Source organism: Rana temporaria, chromosome 2, assembly GCF_905171775.1.
Source record: "Rana temporaria chromosome 2, aRanTem1.1, whole genome shotgun sequence".
Taxonomy (NCBI): Eukaryota; Metazoa; Chordata; class Amphibia; order Anura; family Ranidae; genus Rana; species Rana temporaria.
In genome coordinates, this window is record NC_053490.1 from 187950983 (window position 1) to 187971344 (window position 20362).

Sequence of the window (20362 nt, forward strand, 5' to 3'; positions counted from 1 at the left end):
ACTTCAATAAAGGTGTCTTAATGGAGTTCGGCCTGTCCAGCCATTTTTTGCTCTTTCCATAGCCGATAACTGACATGGAGAAATCAAACAAAGCCCAGAGGATTTGTAGGGCTATTGGTGGAAAAGGGCCTCAATTCCAAGGCCCACATCGTACCTAGTAGCCAAACCTTTTTATTTGTCTTAGCTGTGCACAGGCCTTTAAATATGTGAGCTGACCGATGATTATTGCTCTCTCTCTCTTGCTCTGTCTGCTGTGGGGGCCTGTGGCTGGATAAAAATCTGAGTGATGATCAAATAATAAATGTACAGAATATATTAGAGGGCACCCAATTAGTCAGAAACTGACTAATTGGGTGTCCTCTAATATGTTGTTTGCTCGTACAAATAGATGTTGTGTTTGCTTATGCTACTGTATAAGGATGAGCTCAGGCTTGTTCGCAACTCCACGTGCCTGCGCCTGTCAGGAAGCTGACACTCTGCAGCGCTAGTCACAGGCAGTGAGACATTTCCCGATCTGCAGCTGTACAGATTGGGAAATATCTCACTACATGTGATTAGCGCTGCAGAGTGTCAGCTTCCTGGCAGACGACAGCACGTGGAATTAAGAACACGTCTGAGCTCATCCTTATTACTGTGTATACTCAATGTTTAGAGGCCCCCTAAAGTGACACTGTATTTGTTTTCTGAGTCGGTAAATAGAATCGCTGTGCAAACCTGCTTGTACTGTTCCTGGGTGTGCGTGTCTCATGCATGGTTTACTGCTGCTACTACCAGTTGAGCCTATGCTCCATACAACTTAGTGCTCAGATGTTAGCAGCACCTTAAAGAGACTGACACTGTTTCAGTGAATAAAATTGATTAATTTGTATAACAGCTTTTATTGGCAAACACTAACCAATAGCAGTCTGTCCAGCTACTGCAAGAGGCAAATCAAAGCCTACCAGGCCACCTAGCAGGCACAGCAGTAAGTGAACCTTTCTCTTCAGCATCAGACACAGGTCCTGTCAAAGAGGCAGATGTTGGAAGCGTCTACACCCAGACAGTTGATGCAAAGTGCAGAGTCCTGGATAATGATGTGCAAAGCCTAATTTAAGGGAGTCACTGAATACGAGAAGCTACCCAAGGGGCACTGGACCGATGTGCTACCGCCATTTTAAATGGGGGACCCCAAAAGGCCTACAACCTCGGAATGACAAGGAGTGTCCTAAACATAGAGGAGAAATCCTAGCCAGGCTCAGGGTTACCATGGCCGTCAGAGTGCAGCCCCATCACATTCCTGTCTGGTGGACCTGAATAATTTTGGCTTCCAAATAGGAGTACTTTTGTATGTATAGTAATAGCAAACTACTGGGGTGCTCTCGGTGGAAACACCTAGTGGAACTGTAAAGCAAGTCATAGGTGTGGTTAAGAACTTGCTACACAGTGTAATACTGGGATATCACTTTTTTCTCTGTTTTTGGATCTGTCCTGAAAATGTGTCTGAGGTAAATGATGTTACTATTTAGCCTGAACTTGAGGGGGAAGCTGACACCCCTACTTCACCAGTATCTGATCATTTGCACAAGCGGTGATGGCTGGGGAGTCAGAAGAAACTTCCTCAGTATCAGAAATAACAGATATACTGGTGATTGGGGAACATTTTGGGACTGCGTAGTTGCAGGTTCCTAATTTGACAAATGAGAACCACTCAACTCCCCGCTCTACTGATACTGGCCACTGTCCTACTGACACTGTCCATGTTTTAATACATTTTAAAATGTTTGTTTACATTTATTTCTAAAAGTGTGTGTGTGTGTGTGTATATATATATATATATATATATATATATATATATATATATATAATTAGCTTTGGGGTGCACACCTATGCAGGCATTTACTGGCCATCGGGACTACCGGGAGTTTCCCGGTGAGCCGGTGGGTCAGTGGGCCGGTCAGGCACAGTCCTGGACCCGTTGCTCACTGACATTGAGTGATCATGATTTCACTGCTGCCGACACTTGCTGAAGAGAGGATTAGGCTTTCTGCCCCCTCCAGCCTGCAGGGGGAGATAGACAGCCGGAAGACTTCCATTCCTCTCTCTCTCCTTTAACTTGTCACTTATGACATGACTGGAGAGAGGAACAAGAAGCTGCCTTCAGAACTGTGAGTACACGTGGGAGGGGGAGGAGAGCGGGGACACTCTGATGTAAGGGGGTGCTGATAGGGCCACTCTGATGTGAAAGGGGTGCTAATGGGGACACTCTGATGTCAGGGGGTGCTGATGGGAAAACACTGATGTAAGGGGGTGCTGATGGGGACACTCTGATGTAAGGGGGGTGCTGATGGGGACACTCTGATGTAAGGGGTGCTGATGGGGACACTCTGATGTCAGGGGGTGCTGATGGGGAAACACTGATGTAAGGGGGTGCTGATGGGGACACTCTGATGTAAGGGGGGTGCTGATGGGGACACTCTGATGTAAGGGGAATGCTGTTGGGGACACTCTGATATAAGTGGGGTGCTAATGGGGACACTCAAAATTAAAGTGGGCTGTTCTGGATGAAGTCCAGGACCACATTTTTGTCCTAGTCCAGCCCTGTACCTATGAGTTTAAAAAAGCTGACATTCCCCCCTCATCTGAAGTCGCACAAGACAGACAAAAGCTAAGTCCTGCGTGCATAGTTCTGACTCATATGCCCAGTGGTGGTGTGTCCATAGAGGGCGCATGAGTGCCGCCCCCTCTCGCTCCTGCACCGTCACTGAAAAACAATACACAGATTCATGCATTGCATGAATCTGTGTATTGTCGCCGCTGCCCACTATTCAGATGGGCCAGTTAACCAGGGGACGCACGGGGTGTGCGTTCCCTGCTTAACACTGACAGGCGTCTCAGCCAATCAGGTTCATCGGTTCTGGTTACCGGTAACCTGATTGGCTGAACCGACATTGAAGGTGGGACTACTTCGAGGGATCGTGAAGGAGGATCCGAGGATGGCTGACCGAGAAAGGTAAGTGCCAGGCGGAGGGGGGAAATCTGGCGGCATTTTAGGGGCAAACTGGCGGCAATTGATGGGCACAGTGGCGACAATTGATGGGCACAGTGATTGATGGGCACAGTGGCAAAAATGGCATGGCACAGTGGCGACAATTGATAGGCACAGTGGCGACAATTGATGGGCACAGTGGCGACAATGGCATGGCACAGTGGTTGTGTTTGACATGGCACAGTGGCGACAATTGATGGCACAGTGGCTGCATTTGGCATGGCACAGTGGCAACAATTGATGGGCACAGTGGCGACAATGGTATGGCACAGTGGCGACAATTGATGGCACAGTGGCTGTGTTTGGCATGGCACAGTGGTGACAATTGATGGGCACACTGGCGGCAATGGCATGACACAATGGCGACAATTGATGGGCACAGTGGTGACAATAACATGGCACAGTGGCTGCGTTTGGCATGGCATAGTGGCGACAATTGATGGCACAGTGGCTGCGTTTGGCATGGCACAGTGGCGACAATGGCATGGCACAGTGGCGACAATTGATGGCATGGCACAGTGGCGACAATTGATGGGCACAGTGGCAACAATTGATGGCACAGTGGCTGTGTTTGATGGCATGGCACAGTGGCTGCGTTTGATGGCATGGCACAGTGGCGACAATTTTATGGCACAGTGGCTGCATTTGGTGGGCACAGTGGCTGCGTTTGATGGCATGGCACAGTGGCGACAATTTTATGGCACAGTGGTGGCAATTGATGGGCACAGTGGTGGCAATAGATGGGCACAGTAAGGCTGCAATTGATGGGGTTTTTTTCCGTTTGTTTGCCCCCCACTGCCACTGCCTATGCCCCGTACACACGATCGAAATTTCCGATGGAAAAAGTCAGACGGACTTTTTCCATTGGAAATTCCGATTGTGTGTATGCCCCATTGGATTATTTCCATCGGAAATTCCGAGGAATTCCATCGGAGTTTAGATAGAGAACATGTTCTCTTTTACTCCAATGGAATTCCGATGTGATTTTGGTCAGACAAAGGTCTGACCGTGTGTACAGGGCTCTAGGTTTTCAAATCTTGCTCATAGTTGAGATTTTTCCAGGCTTGACTTAATATATTATTAAGCTTTTATTTAGAAGGCTCTTGTCTGTTTTTACCCTAATAAAATGTGCACCAAAATGTGCTAAAAACAGAGAACTACTTTAAGTATACAAGCAGTGTCAGATTTATAAGAGGGGCAATTGCCCTGGCCCCCTTGAGCGAAAGGGCCCCCTCTATGCAAAAATATTATAAAACAATATAAAAAGTTTTATAAAATAATAGAAAATAAATAATATGAATAATATATAAAACATATAATAATGAAATAAATCCATTCATTTATTGAATGTATCTTTTGGAAGTAATATTTTGCCTGCCATCCTCTGTAAAAGGTTTTACTCCGAACTGGTATATTGTATCGTTTTAAAAATTAATTTTGGCAGCTTACGCAAACCACACATAGAACGCTTATGCTTTTAAGGAAGTCTATGACTGCGTGCGCGTGTGCACGTGTGACCTCAGAATAACGTTGTGTCATGCATTTTGAAAATGTATGATTGTGATTGAGAATGTAAACCAGCTCTGTGTATGAAGTATGTTCTGAACCTTGTATTAAGAGAGGTATGGACTCCAGAGACAGAGATATAATTTTGCCCCTGTACAAATCATTAGTAAGACCTCATCTGGAATATGCAGTTCAGTTTTGGGCACCAGTTCTCAAAAAGGACATTGGAGAACTGGAGAAAGTGCAGAGAAGGGCAACCAAACTGATAAGAGGCATGGAGGAGCTCAGCTATGAGGAAAGATTAGAGGAACTGAATTTATTCACTCTTGAGAAGAGGAGAATAAGGGGGGATATGATCAACATGTACAAATATATAAGAGGTCCATACAGTGAACTTGGTGTTGAGTTATTCACTTTACGGTCAACACTGAGGACAAGGGGGCACTCTTTACGTCTAGAGGAAAAGAGATTTCACCTCCAAATACGGAAAGGTTTTTTCACAGTAAGAGCTGTGAAAATGTGGAACAGACTCCCTCCAGAGGTGGTTCTGGCCAGCTAAGTAGATTGCTTTAAGAAAGGCCTGGATTCTTTCCTAAATGTACAGAATATAACTGAGTACTAAGATTTGTAGGTAAAGTTGATCCAGGGTAAATCCGATTGCCTCTCGGGGGATCAGGAAGGAATTTTTTCCCCTGCTGTAGCAAATTGGATCATGCTCTGCTGGGGTTTTTTGCCTTCCTCTGGATCAACTGTGGGTATGGAGTTGGGTGTATAGGATTTTACTGTGTTTTTTATTTTATTTTTTTATTTTTTGTGGTTGAACTGGATGGACTTGTGTCTTTTTTCAACCTGACTAACTATGTAACCTGAAATGCCCCTGGCCCCCCAAGGTCTAAATCTGGCTCCGTATACAAGGTGATTTTTATAGTAGTTTTGTGCTTTTAGGCTGGGTTTACACTTGTGCGATTTGGATGCGAATTTCTCTGCATCCATTTCGCATGACAGGAGAGTGTGACCGTCTCTCAATGGAGCTGGTTCACACATCTCCAGGGGGGACCATGGAGCGCACTGCAGGAGGGTTCTGTGTGTCTTTGGACATAATTCGGACCTAAAAAGGCGAACAGGGATGCACGGAACCCCCTGCTACGAGCCGTGCCACCGATAGTTTGAACCTAGCCTCAGTGTTTTCCAAACTTTTCTGTCTTTTGTGCTCTTTCATTTTTTTTCTTTTATCATTCCCATGCCTTTCATTTCCTTGTGCTGTTATCATTCTTAATAATATTATCTTTGTGTTGGGTTTGTGGCATTTTTTTCACTTCTTTCTTTTCTAGGCAAAAGTATTGAATGTTGTTACTGGCAGATAAGTGTTTATCCATCTCATTAATCTGACTATCTTGGGTAGAATCATGCGCTTGCCTTTTTTTCTTTTATAAACACAATATCCTAATGCTGCACCCAGTATCAGAACATATACAACTACTATATTCTAATATTGCAAAATGTTTCATCAATTCTATTAAACCTGCTGATATCTCTTGAGAAATGTTCAATTTATTTTTTGTTTTGCTTTAGTCATTTACAGGGGATAGAGGTATGGGCTTTATTGTTCCTAATATAGGGGTTGGTGTTTCACAGATAGGAGATCTTTTCATAATTTTCATCTTCAAATATTTCATTAAAGGATGAGTTCACCTTTACAAAAAAAATCATAAATTCAAATTTTTTGGCAGGTAAAAAAAATATGCATTTATGACTTTTTTATAATGGACCTGTAAAGCATTGCACACACAACCAGCAGATCATGGGTGTAATGCCACGGTCCTGCAGACTGTCTGTGTATCTGTCTGGCTGGTCCGATATAGCCAGGAAGCTAAATTGTGACAGGAAAACCTAATGAACTACCTTGTAGTTCATTGAGAACTGCAAGCGGACTGCGGACAGCCACAAAGATTGTCGGGACTTGTAGTTTTCTGATTCACAGAACACTGTGAATGGATGATGAGCCCCGCTTAGTCACACTTTTACAGATTGTGAAAGCTAGCAGTCAGACTGGGGATTTGGGGGAAGCGGGGGCGTAACATGTTACAAAAGGTGAACTCATCCTTTAATGCTATACCTCCGTACTTTTTAGCGTCTTGATGCAAAAGTGTGTTCAGGTCAGACCTATAACTAAGCTTATCTCAGCAGTCCTTAACCACTTGCCGATCAGCGCACGGCGATATACGTCAGCACAATGGCTCGGCTGGGCATATGGGCGTACAGGTACGTCCCCTTTAAGAAGCGGCATTGCGGCCGCACGCACACCCGCCGTGAGCTCCGTGAGTGTGACCAGGAGTCCCGCGATCATCTCACGGAGAGGAAGAACGGGGAAATGCTGACGTAAATAAGCATTTCCCTGTTCTGCCTAGTGACAGGACACTGATCACAGATCCCTGTCATCGGGAACGGTGATCAGTGTCCTGTCACATGTAGCCCATCCCCCCTACAGTTAGAACACATCCCTAGAACACACCTAACCCCTTCAGCGCCCCCTACTGGTTAACTCCTTCACTGCCAGTGTCATTTACACAGTAATCAATGCATTTTAATAGCACTGATCGCTGTATAAATGACAATGGTCCCAAAATGGCGTCAAAAGTGTCCTATGTGTCCGCCATAATTTTGCAGTCACAATAAAAATCACTGATTGCCGCCATTAAAAATGAATAAAAATGGCATAAAACTATCCCCTATTTTGTAGACGCTATACATTTTGCGCAAACCAATCAATAAACGCTTATTGCAAATTTTTTTACCAAAAATATGTAGAAGAATACATATCAGCCTAAACTGGGGAAAAAAATGTTTTTGTATATATTTTTGGGGGATATTTATTATAGCAAAAAAAATATGTCGCACTTTTTTTGTTTATAGTGCAAAAAATAGAAACCGCAGAGGTGATCAAATACCACCAAAAGAAAGCTCTATTTTTGGGGAAAAAGGGCATCAATTTTGTTTGGGAGCCATGTAGCATGACCGCGCAATTAAATACAAAGAGTGATTAGCGCTAAAAAAAATCCCTGATGGGATACCTAAAATAAGTGACAATAAACACAAAATATTAAATAAACTCTAAGTGTAAATAATGAATAAAACACCAAAAATGGCCATTAGAGGTGTGTGCATAAATGTTCAATGTAAATCAGTGAATACACTGAATGATGGAAAAAGTCCTATGTGTGGAGGAATCCCCAGATAGGGCTGAAGGTTCTCAAAACCCTGTGTTGATAATAACAAAACTTCTCCCCTGGAGTTGTCCACAATAGGAGCGATGTGGTCTCAAAGATATCCACGCCCAGTCTCCCAGAACGCTCACCTTACTGGCGTTATAAATGTCTTCCAACGACCATCACAAAGCAGCTCACCGCTCTACATGTTCCACCGCATTGACTTACTCAGGAGTCTTATAAATGCTGCATGTTGCTGATACTACAGATAAAAAGAATAAGCAATCCTTGAGTGGATAATAGTGACATATATAATGTGTCAGATATCAAGTACAGTATGTATAAGTTATATACATTTCATTAGGTCAACCAACATATACAGTAGGTGTTTGTGATATTGTGCTTTTAGCACGACAGCGTCGCGCTGATACTCGGCGACAGGGTGCCGAGATCTCGCCGACATCTCACACTCACTGGAATAGTGACAGCACATCCCAGCAAGCGCGTCATAGAAGCGACGGGAGATCCGACTTGGATTCCCGCCAATTCTACACGTGTGCGGCGTTTGTTATGAATCCTGAGGGGGAAGTCCCCGCCGGATTTTAAATAAAAATCTGGCATGGGTCCCCCCCTCAGGAGCATACCGGGCCCTTAGGTCTGTTATGGGTTGTAAGGAGAGCCCCCCTACGCCGAAAAAAACGGCGTAGGGAGTCCCCCTACAATCCATACCAGACCGTATCCAAAGCACGCTACCCGGCCAGCCAGGAAGGGAGTGGGGACGAGCGAGCGCCCCCCCCCTCCTGAGCCGTACCAGGCTGCATGCCCTCAACATGGGGGGGTTGGGTCCTCAGAGCACCCTGTCCCCATGTTGATGAGGACAGGGCCCCTTCCCGACAACCCTGGCCGTTGGTTGTCGGGGTATGCGGGCGGGAGGCTTATCGGAATCTGGGAGCCCCCTTTAATAAGGGGGCCCCCAGATACCGGCCCCCCCACCCTAAGTGAATGAGTATGGGGTACATCGTACCCCTACCCATTCACCTGCAAGAAAAGTGGTAAAAACACAAATAAACCACATAGGGTATTAAAATATTTTATTTTTCTGCTCCGGAGGCCGCCCCCTGTCTTCTTTATTAGCTCTTTTACCAGGGGGGGCTTCTTCTTTGACGTCTTCGGGTGGGTGGGGGCCGCCGTCTGGTTCTCTTCCACCGCCGGGGGGGGGGTGGCTTTTAAAAAAGCCCCCACCCCCCCGGCGGGTTTCCTCCGGCGTCTTCGGCGGGGCTCTTCTTCTTCCGCTATCCCGACGGGTCTTCTCAACTCTCCGGGGTTCTCCTTCTGTCTTCGCCGCTCTCCGTTGTTGACTCGGCGCACCCCGGTTCTTCGTCTCGCTGTCCGGTGTCTTCTTCCGTGCTGTACGTCTTCTCCTTCCGTGCTGTGATGAGTTCTTCTTCCGTGCTGTGACGTCATGTTCTTCACTTCTCTCCTTCTCCCGATGTTGACACGCCGGTCCTCCTCGCTGAAATGACGGATGCGCGCCTTGCATCGGACCTATATAGGCCTCACAGTCCCATCATGCTCTGTACCTACCCATGTGATACCCGTGGGTAGGTATCACATGGGTAGGTACAGAGCATGATGGGACTGTGAGGCCTATATAGGTCCGATGCAAGGCGCGCATCCGTCATTTCAGCGAGGAGGACCGGCGTGTCAACATCGGGAGAAGGAGAGAAGTGAAGAACATGACGTCACAGCACGGAAGAAGAACTCATCACAGCACGGAAGGAGAAGACGTACAGCACGGAAGAAGACACCGGACAGCGAGACGAAGAACCGGGGTGCGCCGAGTCAACAACGGAGAGCGGCGAAGACAGAAGGAGAACCCCGGAGAGTTGAGAAGACCCGTCGGGATAGCGGAAGAAGAAGAGCCCCGCCGAAGACGCCGGAGGAAACCCGCCGGGGGGGTGGGGGCTTTTTTAAAAGCCACCCCCCCCCCGGCGGTGGAAGAGAACCAGACGGCGGCCCCCACCCACCCAAAGACGTCAAAGAAGAAGCCCCCCCTGGTAAAAGAGCTAATAAAGAAGACAGGGGGCGGCCTCCGGAGCAGAAAAATAAAATATTTTAATACCCTGTGTGGTTTATTTGTGTTTTTACCACTTTTCTTGCAGGTGAATGGGTAGGGGTACGATGTACCCCATACTCATTCACTTAGGGTGGGGGGGCCGGTATCTGGGGGCCCCCTTATTCCGATAAGCCTCCCGCCCGCATACCCCGACAACCAACGGCCAGGGTTGTCGGGAAGGGGCCCTGTCCTCATCAACATGGGGACAGGGTGCTCTGAGGTGGGGGGCCGCAGTGCGCCCCCCTGCCCCAGAGCACCCAACCCCCCCATGTTGAGGGCATGCAGCCTGGTACGGCTCAGGAGGGGGGGGGCGCTCGCTCGTCCCCACTCCCTTCCTGGCTGGCCGGGTAGCGTGCTTTGGATACGGGTCTGGTATGGATTGTAGGGGGACCCCCTACGCCGTTTTTTTCGGCGTAGGGGGGCTCTCCTTACAACCCATAACAGACCTAAGGGCCCGGTATGCTCCTGAGGGGGGGGACCCATGCCGGATTTTTATTTAAAATCCGGCGGGGACTTCCCCCTCAGGATTCATAACAAACGCTGCACGCGTGTAGAATTGGCGGGAATCCAAGTCGGATCTCCCGTCGCTTCTATGACGGCTCTGTCTCCATCGCGGCAAGCCAGCTCGGCGCTGGCTCCCGCGATGGGGCTCGTAGGTGCTCAATCTCGCCGAGAAAGAGAGCGAGATTGACACAAAATCGGGTTCACCTACTGTAATACACAATAATAATCAAGTTGAGAAGATGGGCCTACAAGAATGCTCAAGAAGAAAGGAGTGCTAAATTCTTCTTGAGCATTCTGGTAGCCCCATCTTCTCAATTTGATTATTATTGCGTATTAAATGTTGATTGACCTAATGAAAGGTATATATCTTATACGTACTTGATATCTGACACAATATGTATGTCACTATTATCCACCTAAGGATTGTTTATTTGTTTTATCTGTAGTATCAGCAACATGCAGCATTAATAAGACTCCTGAGGAAGCCCATACAGTGAAACATGTAGAGCGGAAGCTGCTGCACTGCTGTTCAAAATCGCATCTTTTGCAATGGTTTTTATAATCACTTTTTTTAACTTGATATGAAATAAAATCTATGCTTTATTGAATCTTACCTATAGTGCGAAATAGTGGTTTCTGGCACCTTAAAACAGTGTTTCTCAACTCCAGTCCTCAAGGCGCCCCAACAGGTCATGTTTTCAGGATTTTCCTCAGATGAAACAGCTGTGGTAATTACTAAGGCAGTGAAACTGATCAAATCACCTGAGTAAAATAATGGAAAGCCTGAATGGGGTGCCTTGAGGACTGGAGTTGACAAAAACTGCCTTAAAAGTCCAGTTTGGCATCAATATTTTTACACTTATGTATGTAGGATAAGTTGCCCTTTGGCCCTTCACTGCCCGACCCATTGATTGACATAATTAATACTTATCGAGGATGAAGTGTTTATAGTGGCTGTAGCCATCAGTCATACACACAGTCAATGTGTGAAACAGCTGTGGGCTATAGTGACTTTCATATATGACTCAAAGGCTAATAAAGATTGGATTTCTACTGAATAGGGAACCTGTACTTTTCTGTTGCATCATAGAAATATTAAAGTGACTGGTGTGCTGAACTGAAAGAAAGAGGTTTATATTCTCTGCTTCTAGTAATGGAAAACTCCAGATGTATGCAACTATGCCTGTGGAGGCTATAGGTGGGCTTTCTGGACACCTGCTGGGCTCAAGGTGTCTGGCTTGATTGCCTTGCAGGTGATCCAGTTCATGCAGCAATCATTTTAATGGTGGTGCAAACTACTACTACTAGGCAACTCTTCCTGTTCCTGACACATACCAATAAAACCATCAATAAAATTCATAATCAGAAGCAGGAATAGGTCAATTATGCCTCTAATGATGTACTGACTCACCTATGAGTCTAAAAGAATGGCACAGTAAAACACCACCAAAACTTGCAACAGCAAATGTGAAGTGAAAAAAATCTCTCCAATGTGTTACATAGACGTTGCTCACTGACAGCTAGCCTGATTTGTGTATAATCTAGCCAATTTGCTTCAAAAATGTCCCTCATTGTGTCAAGTATAAAGCCTCGTACACACGCTCGGATTTTCCGCAGACAAAGCGTAGAACTTTTGTCAGAAGAGCGTTGGCCAGGAATTTGTCTTGCATACAAATGACACACAATTGTTGGCCAACAAACACAAAACAATGTGTTTTTTCAGCTCTTTAGTGCCACCCTTTGAGCACCCTCTGCTAATGTTGTGTTTGGTGAGCATTGATTCTGGGCATGTGTGTTTGTACTTTGGACTTTTGTCCGATGGACTTGTGTGCACACAATCGGAAAATCTAAATTTTAAAGCCTGCCATCCAACATTTGTCCATGGAAAATCCAACAATAATTGTCTGATGGAGCATACAAATGGTCGGATTTTCCACCAACAGCCTGTCATCACACAATTCCCGTCGGAAAATCCAATCGTGTGTACGAGGCTTAAAGGGGTTGTAAAGACAAAAATATTTTCCTCTTAAATCAAAGTCTGACAGTAGTTGATAAAGTAAAAAGTAATGTTTTGCATTATAACTAGTTTGATACCTGTTGAAATCGAGCTGTTTTATTCACCTCCGGCACTCCTGAATCGTTATTCTCACTGACTTCCTGGTTTGCGGTGCGCATTCATTCTTGCTACATCATTCATTATTGCTACATCACAGCCTAATGGGAACTACAGTTCCCATTAGGCTTAGCCTCCATGCCTGTGAGGCATAAGAGAGCATCTTCACGCAGGGCTGTAGTCATAGGGAGGGGGTGAGCACATTCTGCTTTCCACCATGCAAAACGGCTCAGATGCTGGTGGAAAGCAAGAAGAGGAGAGACAGGAAATGGCATTTTCACTGGATTACTGTATTTTGGAGGTCAAAAGGAAAAACGGGGTAAGTGATATTCAAATGCTCTTGCTTACAGCAATCAATTGATCTAATAAAAAACGAACCTTTACTGTTCCTTTAAGTTGAATAAGGTTGGAAGATGTAGAAGACTCTCTTTTGACCTTTTTTATCTCTGATACAACACTTATTCCATAGATTGGTTTGATTTCCAATGCCGCGTACACACGATAATTTTTCGGCATGAAAAAAAAATGATCGTGTGTGTGGGCTTCACATCGTTCTTCGGCTTCTAAAAAACGAAAGAAAAAAAATAGAACATGCTGCATTTTTTAACGTCGTTTTAAAAAATTTTGTTTTTTCGGGTTGTAAAAGATGATCGTGTGTGGACTAAAACAATGTTTTAAACCCGCACATGCTCAGAAGCAAGTTATGAGACGGGAGCGCTCGTTCTGGTAAAACTACTGTTCATAATGGAGTAAGCACATTCATCAAGCTGTAACAGACAGAAAAGCGCAAATCGTCTTTTACTAACACGGAATCAGCTAAAGCAGCCCAAAGGCGAATGGAACTTCCCCTTTAGAGTGCCGTCGTACGTGTTGTACATCCCCGTTCTTTGTTCATCATTTTTTTTAAACGATGGTGTGTGGGCAACGTCGTTTCTAATGATGAAGTTGGAAAAACTTTGTTTTTTGGACATGTTGAAAAACTGTTTTTTTTTCATGCTGAAAAATGATCGTGTGTACGCGGCATCAGAACTTGAAATATTGACCATTTTCTTGCTATACTGCTTTAACCACTTCAAAACCCAGCCATAGTAATATGACGTCCACAAAAGGGATCTACCATCCTGGGTGGACGTCATATGACGTCCTGGGCTTTGTGGGGGGATATTTGAATGATGCCTCCAGATGGTCACCAGTCATCTCTATGACCGTCGGAGGCCCGGGCGTGATGTCATCAGAAATAAACAAAGCCGTGATTGCTGCTAGTAAGCATGAGATCGGTGAAATTTTTTTCACAATCTCATGCTTTCCAGCCTGGAGGAGAGATGTGGGGTCTTATTGACCCCGCATAACTCCATAAAATGGAGCTGTCACACACCATTCCTATTACAAGGGATGTTTACATTCCTTGTAATAGGAATAAAAGTGATCAAAAAATAAATGTAAAAAAAAAGTCTACAAATAAAAAAAAATAATAATAAAAAAAATGTAAAACGCCCCTGTCCCCGGTAGCTCGGGCTCAGAAGCGCACACATAAGTCCCGCCTACATATGTAAACGCCGTTCAAACCACATATGTGAGGTATTGCCACGTGCGTTAGAGCGAGAACAACAATTCTAGCACTAGACCTCCTCTGTAACTCTAAACTGGTAACCTGTAAAAAAATTCAAAGCTTTGCCTATGGGGATTTTTAAGTACTGAAATTTGGCGCCATTCCATGAGTGTGCACAATTTTAAAGCGTGACATGGTAGGTATCTATTTACTCGGCGTAACATCATCTTTCATATTTTACAAAAAAATTGGGCTAACTTTTGTTATTTTTTAATTCATGAAACCATTTTTTTCCAAAAAAAAGGCGTTTGAAAAATTATTACACAAATACTGTGCAAGATAAAAAGTTGCAATGACCGTCATTTTATTCCCTAGGGTGTCTGCTAAAAAAACATATATAATGTTTGGGGGTTCTTTTCTAGCAAAAGTATGATGAGTTGTAGGAGAGAAGTGCCAGAATAGGCCCGGTATGGAAGTGGTATAAAAGCCGATATTGAAGGGGTTAAACAAACTAGTCATTTAAAAAAAACAAGAAATGTTTATTGTTGTTTATCATTTTTTGCTCAGCGTTACTATTGCTATTGAAACTGTCTCTTAAAACATTAAGAAATTCCTGCTTAGCCCCATGAGAACTTAGTCATGTCCAAATTCAAATCTGGTTACCTGATCCGCAGTATTTTGCAATTCGTTCGTGATGCACAGTAGAGATCTGGCATCAGCCCTGAACTTGTTTCTAAATTAGCCAAAGAAAACATTATTACCCAGGAAATATTGTTCATTTGTCTTTCATCCTGTTTTAGCAATCCTAGAAAAATTGCTCAGTGAATTAGTCATAAAGGTTATTTATGGGTTGTATATTTTGGCAAGGATTTTATTTTGACTAATTTTGCCACTTTTCCTGTTTTACAGCTCTAAAACGGACCCTATTACCGGAGCAGTAAAAAATACCAAATACCACCAGCTATAGTAAGTACATTTGGAATGATATATAAATATATATCCACACTTTAGTATGCATTTATCTAGTACCCATAAGAGGGTGCACTCTGTCACCTACATCACTTATGTACTTTACAGAATTCAAACTATGCTTGATTGATTTTAAGGTTCTAATAATCTGCCACCACCCAGAATTGACAGAAGATAGGATAGCTCCATGGATTAATGCTATTGTGATGATCATGGGTGTCTTCTCCATAGGGCAAGAGGGGGCAATTGCCCACCCCCTGAATCGTAAGAGAAGACACTTAACTTGCCCCCTGTGTTGCAATGGCCGGTGCGGAAGCTGTGGACTTTTTTTCTAAGTCTGCTGCTGGCCTGGGGCCTGGGGCTTCTCTCAGTGTTGTTCCGACTTATTCACCGCGATACATACAGACACATCCATCCCTCCCTACTCACCCCCGACCCAAGCATCCCATGGTGATGATTTACTTATTTTAGCAAAGTGCATGTTCTCTTTGCAAAGTGAATGTTGGTGAATACTGTAAAGCTGTAATTGCTTTGAAAATGTGTTGTGCAATAAAAAGAATCCTGTTTTTTTACTCTTGCACACATTTGGGTATTCAAAGTGAACACAAATCACCTTATTTATGAACATTCTCATTGCTAAATGAACAATCGCTAATCCTTTATTAACCACTTGACCACCAGGCACGTAAACCCCCTTAATAACCAGACCAATTTTCAGCTTTCGGTGCTCTCACAATTTGAATGACAATTACTCAGTCATACAACACTGTACCCAAATGAAATTTTCGTCCTTTTTTTCACACAAATAGAGCTTTCTTTTGGTGGTATTTAATCACCGTTGGGTTTTTTATTTTTTGCGCTATAAAAGAAAAAAGACTGAAAATTCTGTAAAAAAAAATAATTTTTCTTTGTTTCTGTTATAAAATTTGGCAAATTTAGTATTTTTTCTTCATTCTTTTGCATAAATGTGAAAGATGAAGTTACGCCGAGTAAATAGATACCCAACATGTCACCCTTCAAAATTGCACACGCTCGTGGAATGGCGCCAAACTTCGCTACTTAAAAATCCCCATAGACGACGTTGCAGGGTATTGTGGAGTATTGTGGGGTATTGTGGAGTATTGTGGGGTATTGTGGGGTATTGCGGAGTATTGTGGGGTATTGCAGGGTATTGCGGAGTATTGTGGGGTATTGCGGAGTATTGCGGGGTATTGCGGAGTATTGCGGGGTATTGCAGAGTATTGCGGGGTATTGCAGAGTATTGCGGGGTATTGCGGAGTATTGCGGGGTATTGCGGGGTATTGCGGGGTATTGCGGAGTATTGCGGGGCATTGCGGAGTATTGCGGGGCATTGCGGAGTATTGCGGGGCATTGCGGAGTATTGCGGGCATTGCAGAGTATTTTGGGGTATTGCAGAGTATTTTGGGGTATTGCACAGTGTGGGGGCATTGCAGAGTGTGGGGGCATTGTAGAGTGTGGGGGCATTGCAGAGTGTGGGGGCATTGCAGAGTATGGCTGGTACTGCAGAGTATTGCACAGGGAAGGATCGATGGCTGGATCTGTGACTGCATGTGTCACAGATCCAGCCCGAAGCAGCAGCAGCAGCTGCTGCTGCTTCCGCTCTCTCCCCTCTCCTCTCTCACACTGTACCGTTCGGTACAGAGAGGAGAGGGAGGAACCGGCGTCATCACATGACGCCGGTTTGTTTACTAGTGATCGCTCCGTCATTGGTCAGCGGCGATTTACCGTGATCCGTGATCAGCCGGGTCCGGAGGACCCGGCGGTCACGGAGACTCCCGTGTGCGCGCCCCATAGGGCGCGCGGGAGCGCGACTCTGGGAGGACGTACATTGACGCCCTCCCAGAGTTAAGCAACCGCCTTGTAGACGTATTTCGTCTATAGGGCGGTTGCTAACTGGTTAAATTAGCTATATTGCAGGCCAAATAATGAATATACCACAAACTGATTATTTAAGCTCGTTCTGTCAACTTGAACAAGCATGTCCATACTCCTGTAACATATCCCATTAACAGGGTGTTTTTTGAAATGTTCTATAAAATCTAGAAATTGTATAAAATTCCCAGGCTGTCATCAGTTTCTGAGATGCTGCAACTATCACATCTGGAATGAACAACTTTTTCATGGTCAAATCAGCTAATGCCGCGTACACACGATTGGTCAAACCGATGAGAACGGTCTGATGGACCGTTTTCATCAGACCAAACCGATCGTGTGTAGGCCCCATCGGTTATTTATCCATAGGTTAAAAAAAAGCAATCTTGTTTTAAATTTAACTGATGGATACCTAACCGATAGAAAAAAAAACGATCGTTTGTAGGCACATCCATCGGTTAAAAATCCACGCATGCTCAGAATCAAGTCGACACATGCTTGGAAGCATTGAACTTCGTTTTTTTCAGCACGTCGTTGTGTTTTACGTCACCGCGTTCTGACACGATAGTTTTTTTAACCGATGGTGTGTAGGCACGACTGACCATCAGTCAGCTTCATCGGTTAACCGATGAAAACGATCCATCAGACCGTTTTCATCGGATGGACCGATCGTGTGTACAGGGCATTAGATTACACACATTGCAGCCATGCAATTCCCTGTTTAGATGCACAAATTTAGTAGCCACTGTGTGTTTGTATACCATTTTATTATATTCCCTGGGTCTGTATTTTTTTTATAAACATGGCATTTTTTTGTGATTATGTATCAAACACACACACACATATATATGTACCTAGTACACAAAAGCAGCTTAAAGGGTCACTAAAGGAAAACATTTTTTTTGCTGAAATTACTGTTTACAGGGTATATAGACATAAAAGTTAACTGATTCCTTTTAAAAATTATTAAAAATAGATTAAATTCAATCATATAATGTGCCTCTAGTTTCACTTTCAGTTTTAAACTGGTTTCATGTTTCTGTGAAGTAAAGAGACCCACAGAACAAAAACAAACAAATCCAGGGCAGTGTTTTGTTTTTAAAATTAATCTGATTGGTTCTTAGGAGTTTTAGACACACAGTAATGACAGCTTAGACCACCGTGAAAAGCTCCCAGTACTGTGGTTATAAGGAGCCAGACAAGCAGGAAGTGTGGAGATCACAGCAGAATTACAGCTACTTCAAAGCAAAAACGAACAATAAGGACATGAAACCAGTACTGCAGTAAGGTAAAGGAAGCTATTTAGCTAAAAAAAATGTTTCCTTTAGTGATCCTTTAACAAAGCTTTGGCTTGCAGTGCACCATAGCAAAGAAGGAATGCAGCACTGATAGTTGTACCAGAGACCAACCAAATGTACAAGCCTTTACCGTCTTCACATTTATCAATAATGCACCTAGTTGTAGCCGCTTGCCGACCAGCGCACGACAAAGCATAATGGCACAGCTGCGCAAATGGGCATACAGGTATGTCCCCTTTATATTGTGGCTTAGTGGGCCCATATACGTCATCATGACACAGAGCTGCAGAACGGAGAGATGCTTATGTAAAGAAGGCATTTCCCTGTTCTGCCTAGCAACATGACATGGAACTACTGCTCCCTGTCATCGGAAGCAGTGATTTCTGTCATGTTGTAGTGAGCCCATCCCCTCTACAGTTAGAATCACTCTCTAGGACACACTTGACCCCTTGATCTCCCCCTAGTGTTTAACCCCTTTACTGCCAGTGTCATTTACACAGTAATCAGTGCATTTTTATAGCACTGATCGCTGTATAAATGACAATGGTCCCAAAATAGTGTCAAAAGTGTCTGATGTGTCCGCCATAATGTCTCAGTCATGATAGAAATTGCAGATCGCCGCCATTACTAATAGAAAAAATTATAATACTAATGGCAAAAATCTATCCCCTATTTTGTAGACGCTATAACATTTGCGCAAACCAATCAATATACGCTTATTGCATTTTTATTTATTTTTTACCAAAAATATGTAGAATACGTATCGGCCTAAACTGTGAATTTTTTTTTTTATAGCTTTTCGGGGGATATTTATTATAGCAAAAAGTAAAAAATATAGAATTTTTTCAAAATTGTCGCTCTATTTTTGTTTATAGCGCAAAAAATAAAAACCACAGAGGTGATCAAATACCACCAAAAGAAAGCTCTATTTATGGGAAAAAAGGACGTCAAATTTGTTTGGGAGCCACGTCGCATGACTGCGCAATTGTCAGTTAAAGCAACGCAGTGCCGAATCGCAAAAAGTCCTCTGGTCTTTAGCCAGCCAAATGGTCCAGGGCTTAAGTGGTTAACCGCTTGCCGACCGCCCACCGTAGTTTTACGGCGGCAGGTCGGCTCGGCTATGCAAAATCACGTAATATTACGTGATTTTGCATTTCAGCCACTAGGGGCGGGCGCGCCGCCTGCTCGCCCCTGGTGCCGATTACAGTCATTACAGAGCGAGAACCGGGATCTGTGTATGTAAACACACAGCTCCCGGGCCTTTCAGGGGGAGAAATGACTGATCGCATGTTCATACAATGTATGAACCGCGATCTGTCATTTCCCCTAGTCAGTCCCACCCCCCCTTCAGTTAGAACACACCTAGGGAACATAATTAACCACTCCCTCGCCCCCTAGTGTTAACCACTTCCCTGCCAGTGACATTTTTACAGTAATCAATGCATTTTTATAGCCACCATTACTAGTAAAAAAAAAAAAATATTAATAAAAATGCCATAAAATTATCCCCTATTTTGTAGACGCTATAACTTTTGCGCAAACCAATCAAACGCTTTCTGCGATTTTTTTTTTTTTTTTACGAAAAATATGTAGAAGATTACGTATCAGCCTAAATTGAGGAAAAAAAATAGTTTTTTTATATATATTTTTGGGGGATATTTATTACAGCAAAAAGTTAAAAATATTTTTTTTTTTTCCAAAATTGTCACTCTATGTTTGTTTATAGCGCAAAAAATAAAAACCGCAGAGGTTATCAAATACCACCAAAAGAAAGCTCTATTTGTGGGAAAAAAAGGATGCCAATTTTGTTTGGGAGCCACGTCGCACAACCGCGCAATTGTCAGTTAAAGCGGCGCAATGCCGAATCGCAAAAAGTGGTCCGGTCATTGACCAGCAAAATGGTCCGGGGCTGAAGTGGTTAAAGAACATTAATCATTTCAGAAAAAAAATTCTATTTGTTTTCTTTAGAATGGGGATTCCTCCCAACATTAGTTCTTAATTGCTGTGTCTGTAAATTGGGTCAGTAGCACAACTGTATTTAATATGATTATTGTCAAATTAAAAGACATAAATAACACTGAGCCTCAGTATTATGGCAATCAATATTAAAAACAAAACATTTGTCTAAGAATTATTATGGTAGCCTAAATGAAACTTAACATCTTCCCACCCACACTATAGTA

General features: G+C 43.8%; 1 protein-coding gene across 1 annotated transcript in view; it reads left to right on the plus strand.

Annotated features, from left to right (window-relative positions):
- Positions 1-20362, plus strand: part of NALCN (sodium leak channel, non-selective) — a 582786-nt gene that overhangs the window by 429548 nt on the left and 132876 nt on the right. The window contains 1 exon segment of the mRNA XM_040336161.1: positions 14929-14985. Coding sequence (XP_040192095.1) covers positions 14929-14985 — 57 coding nt within the window.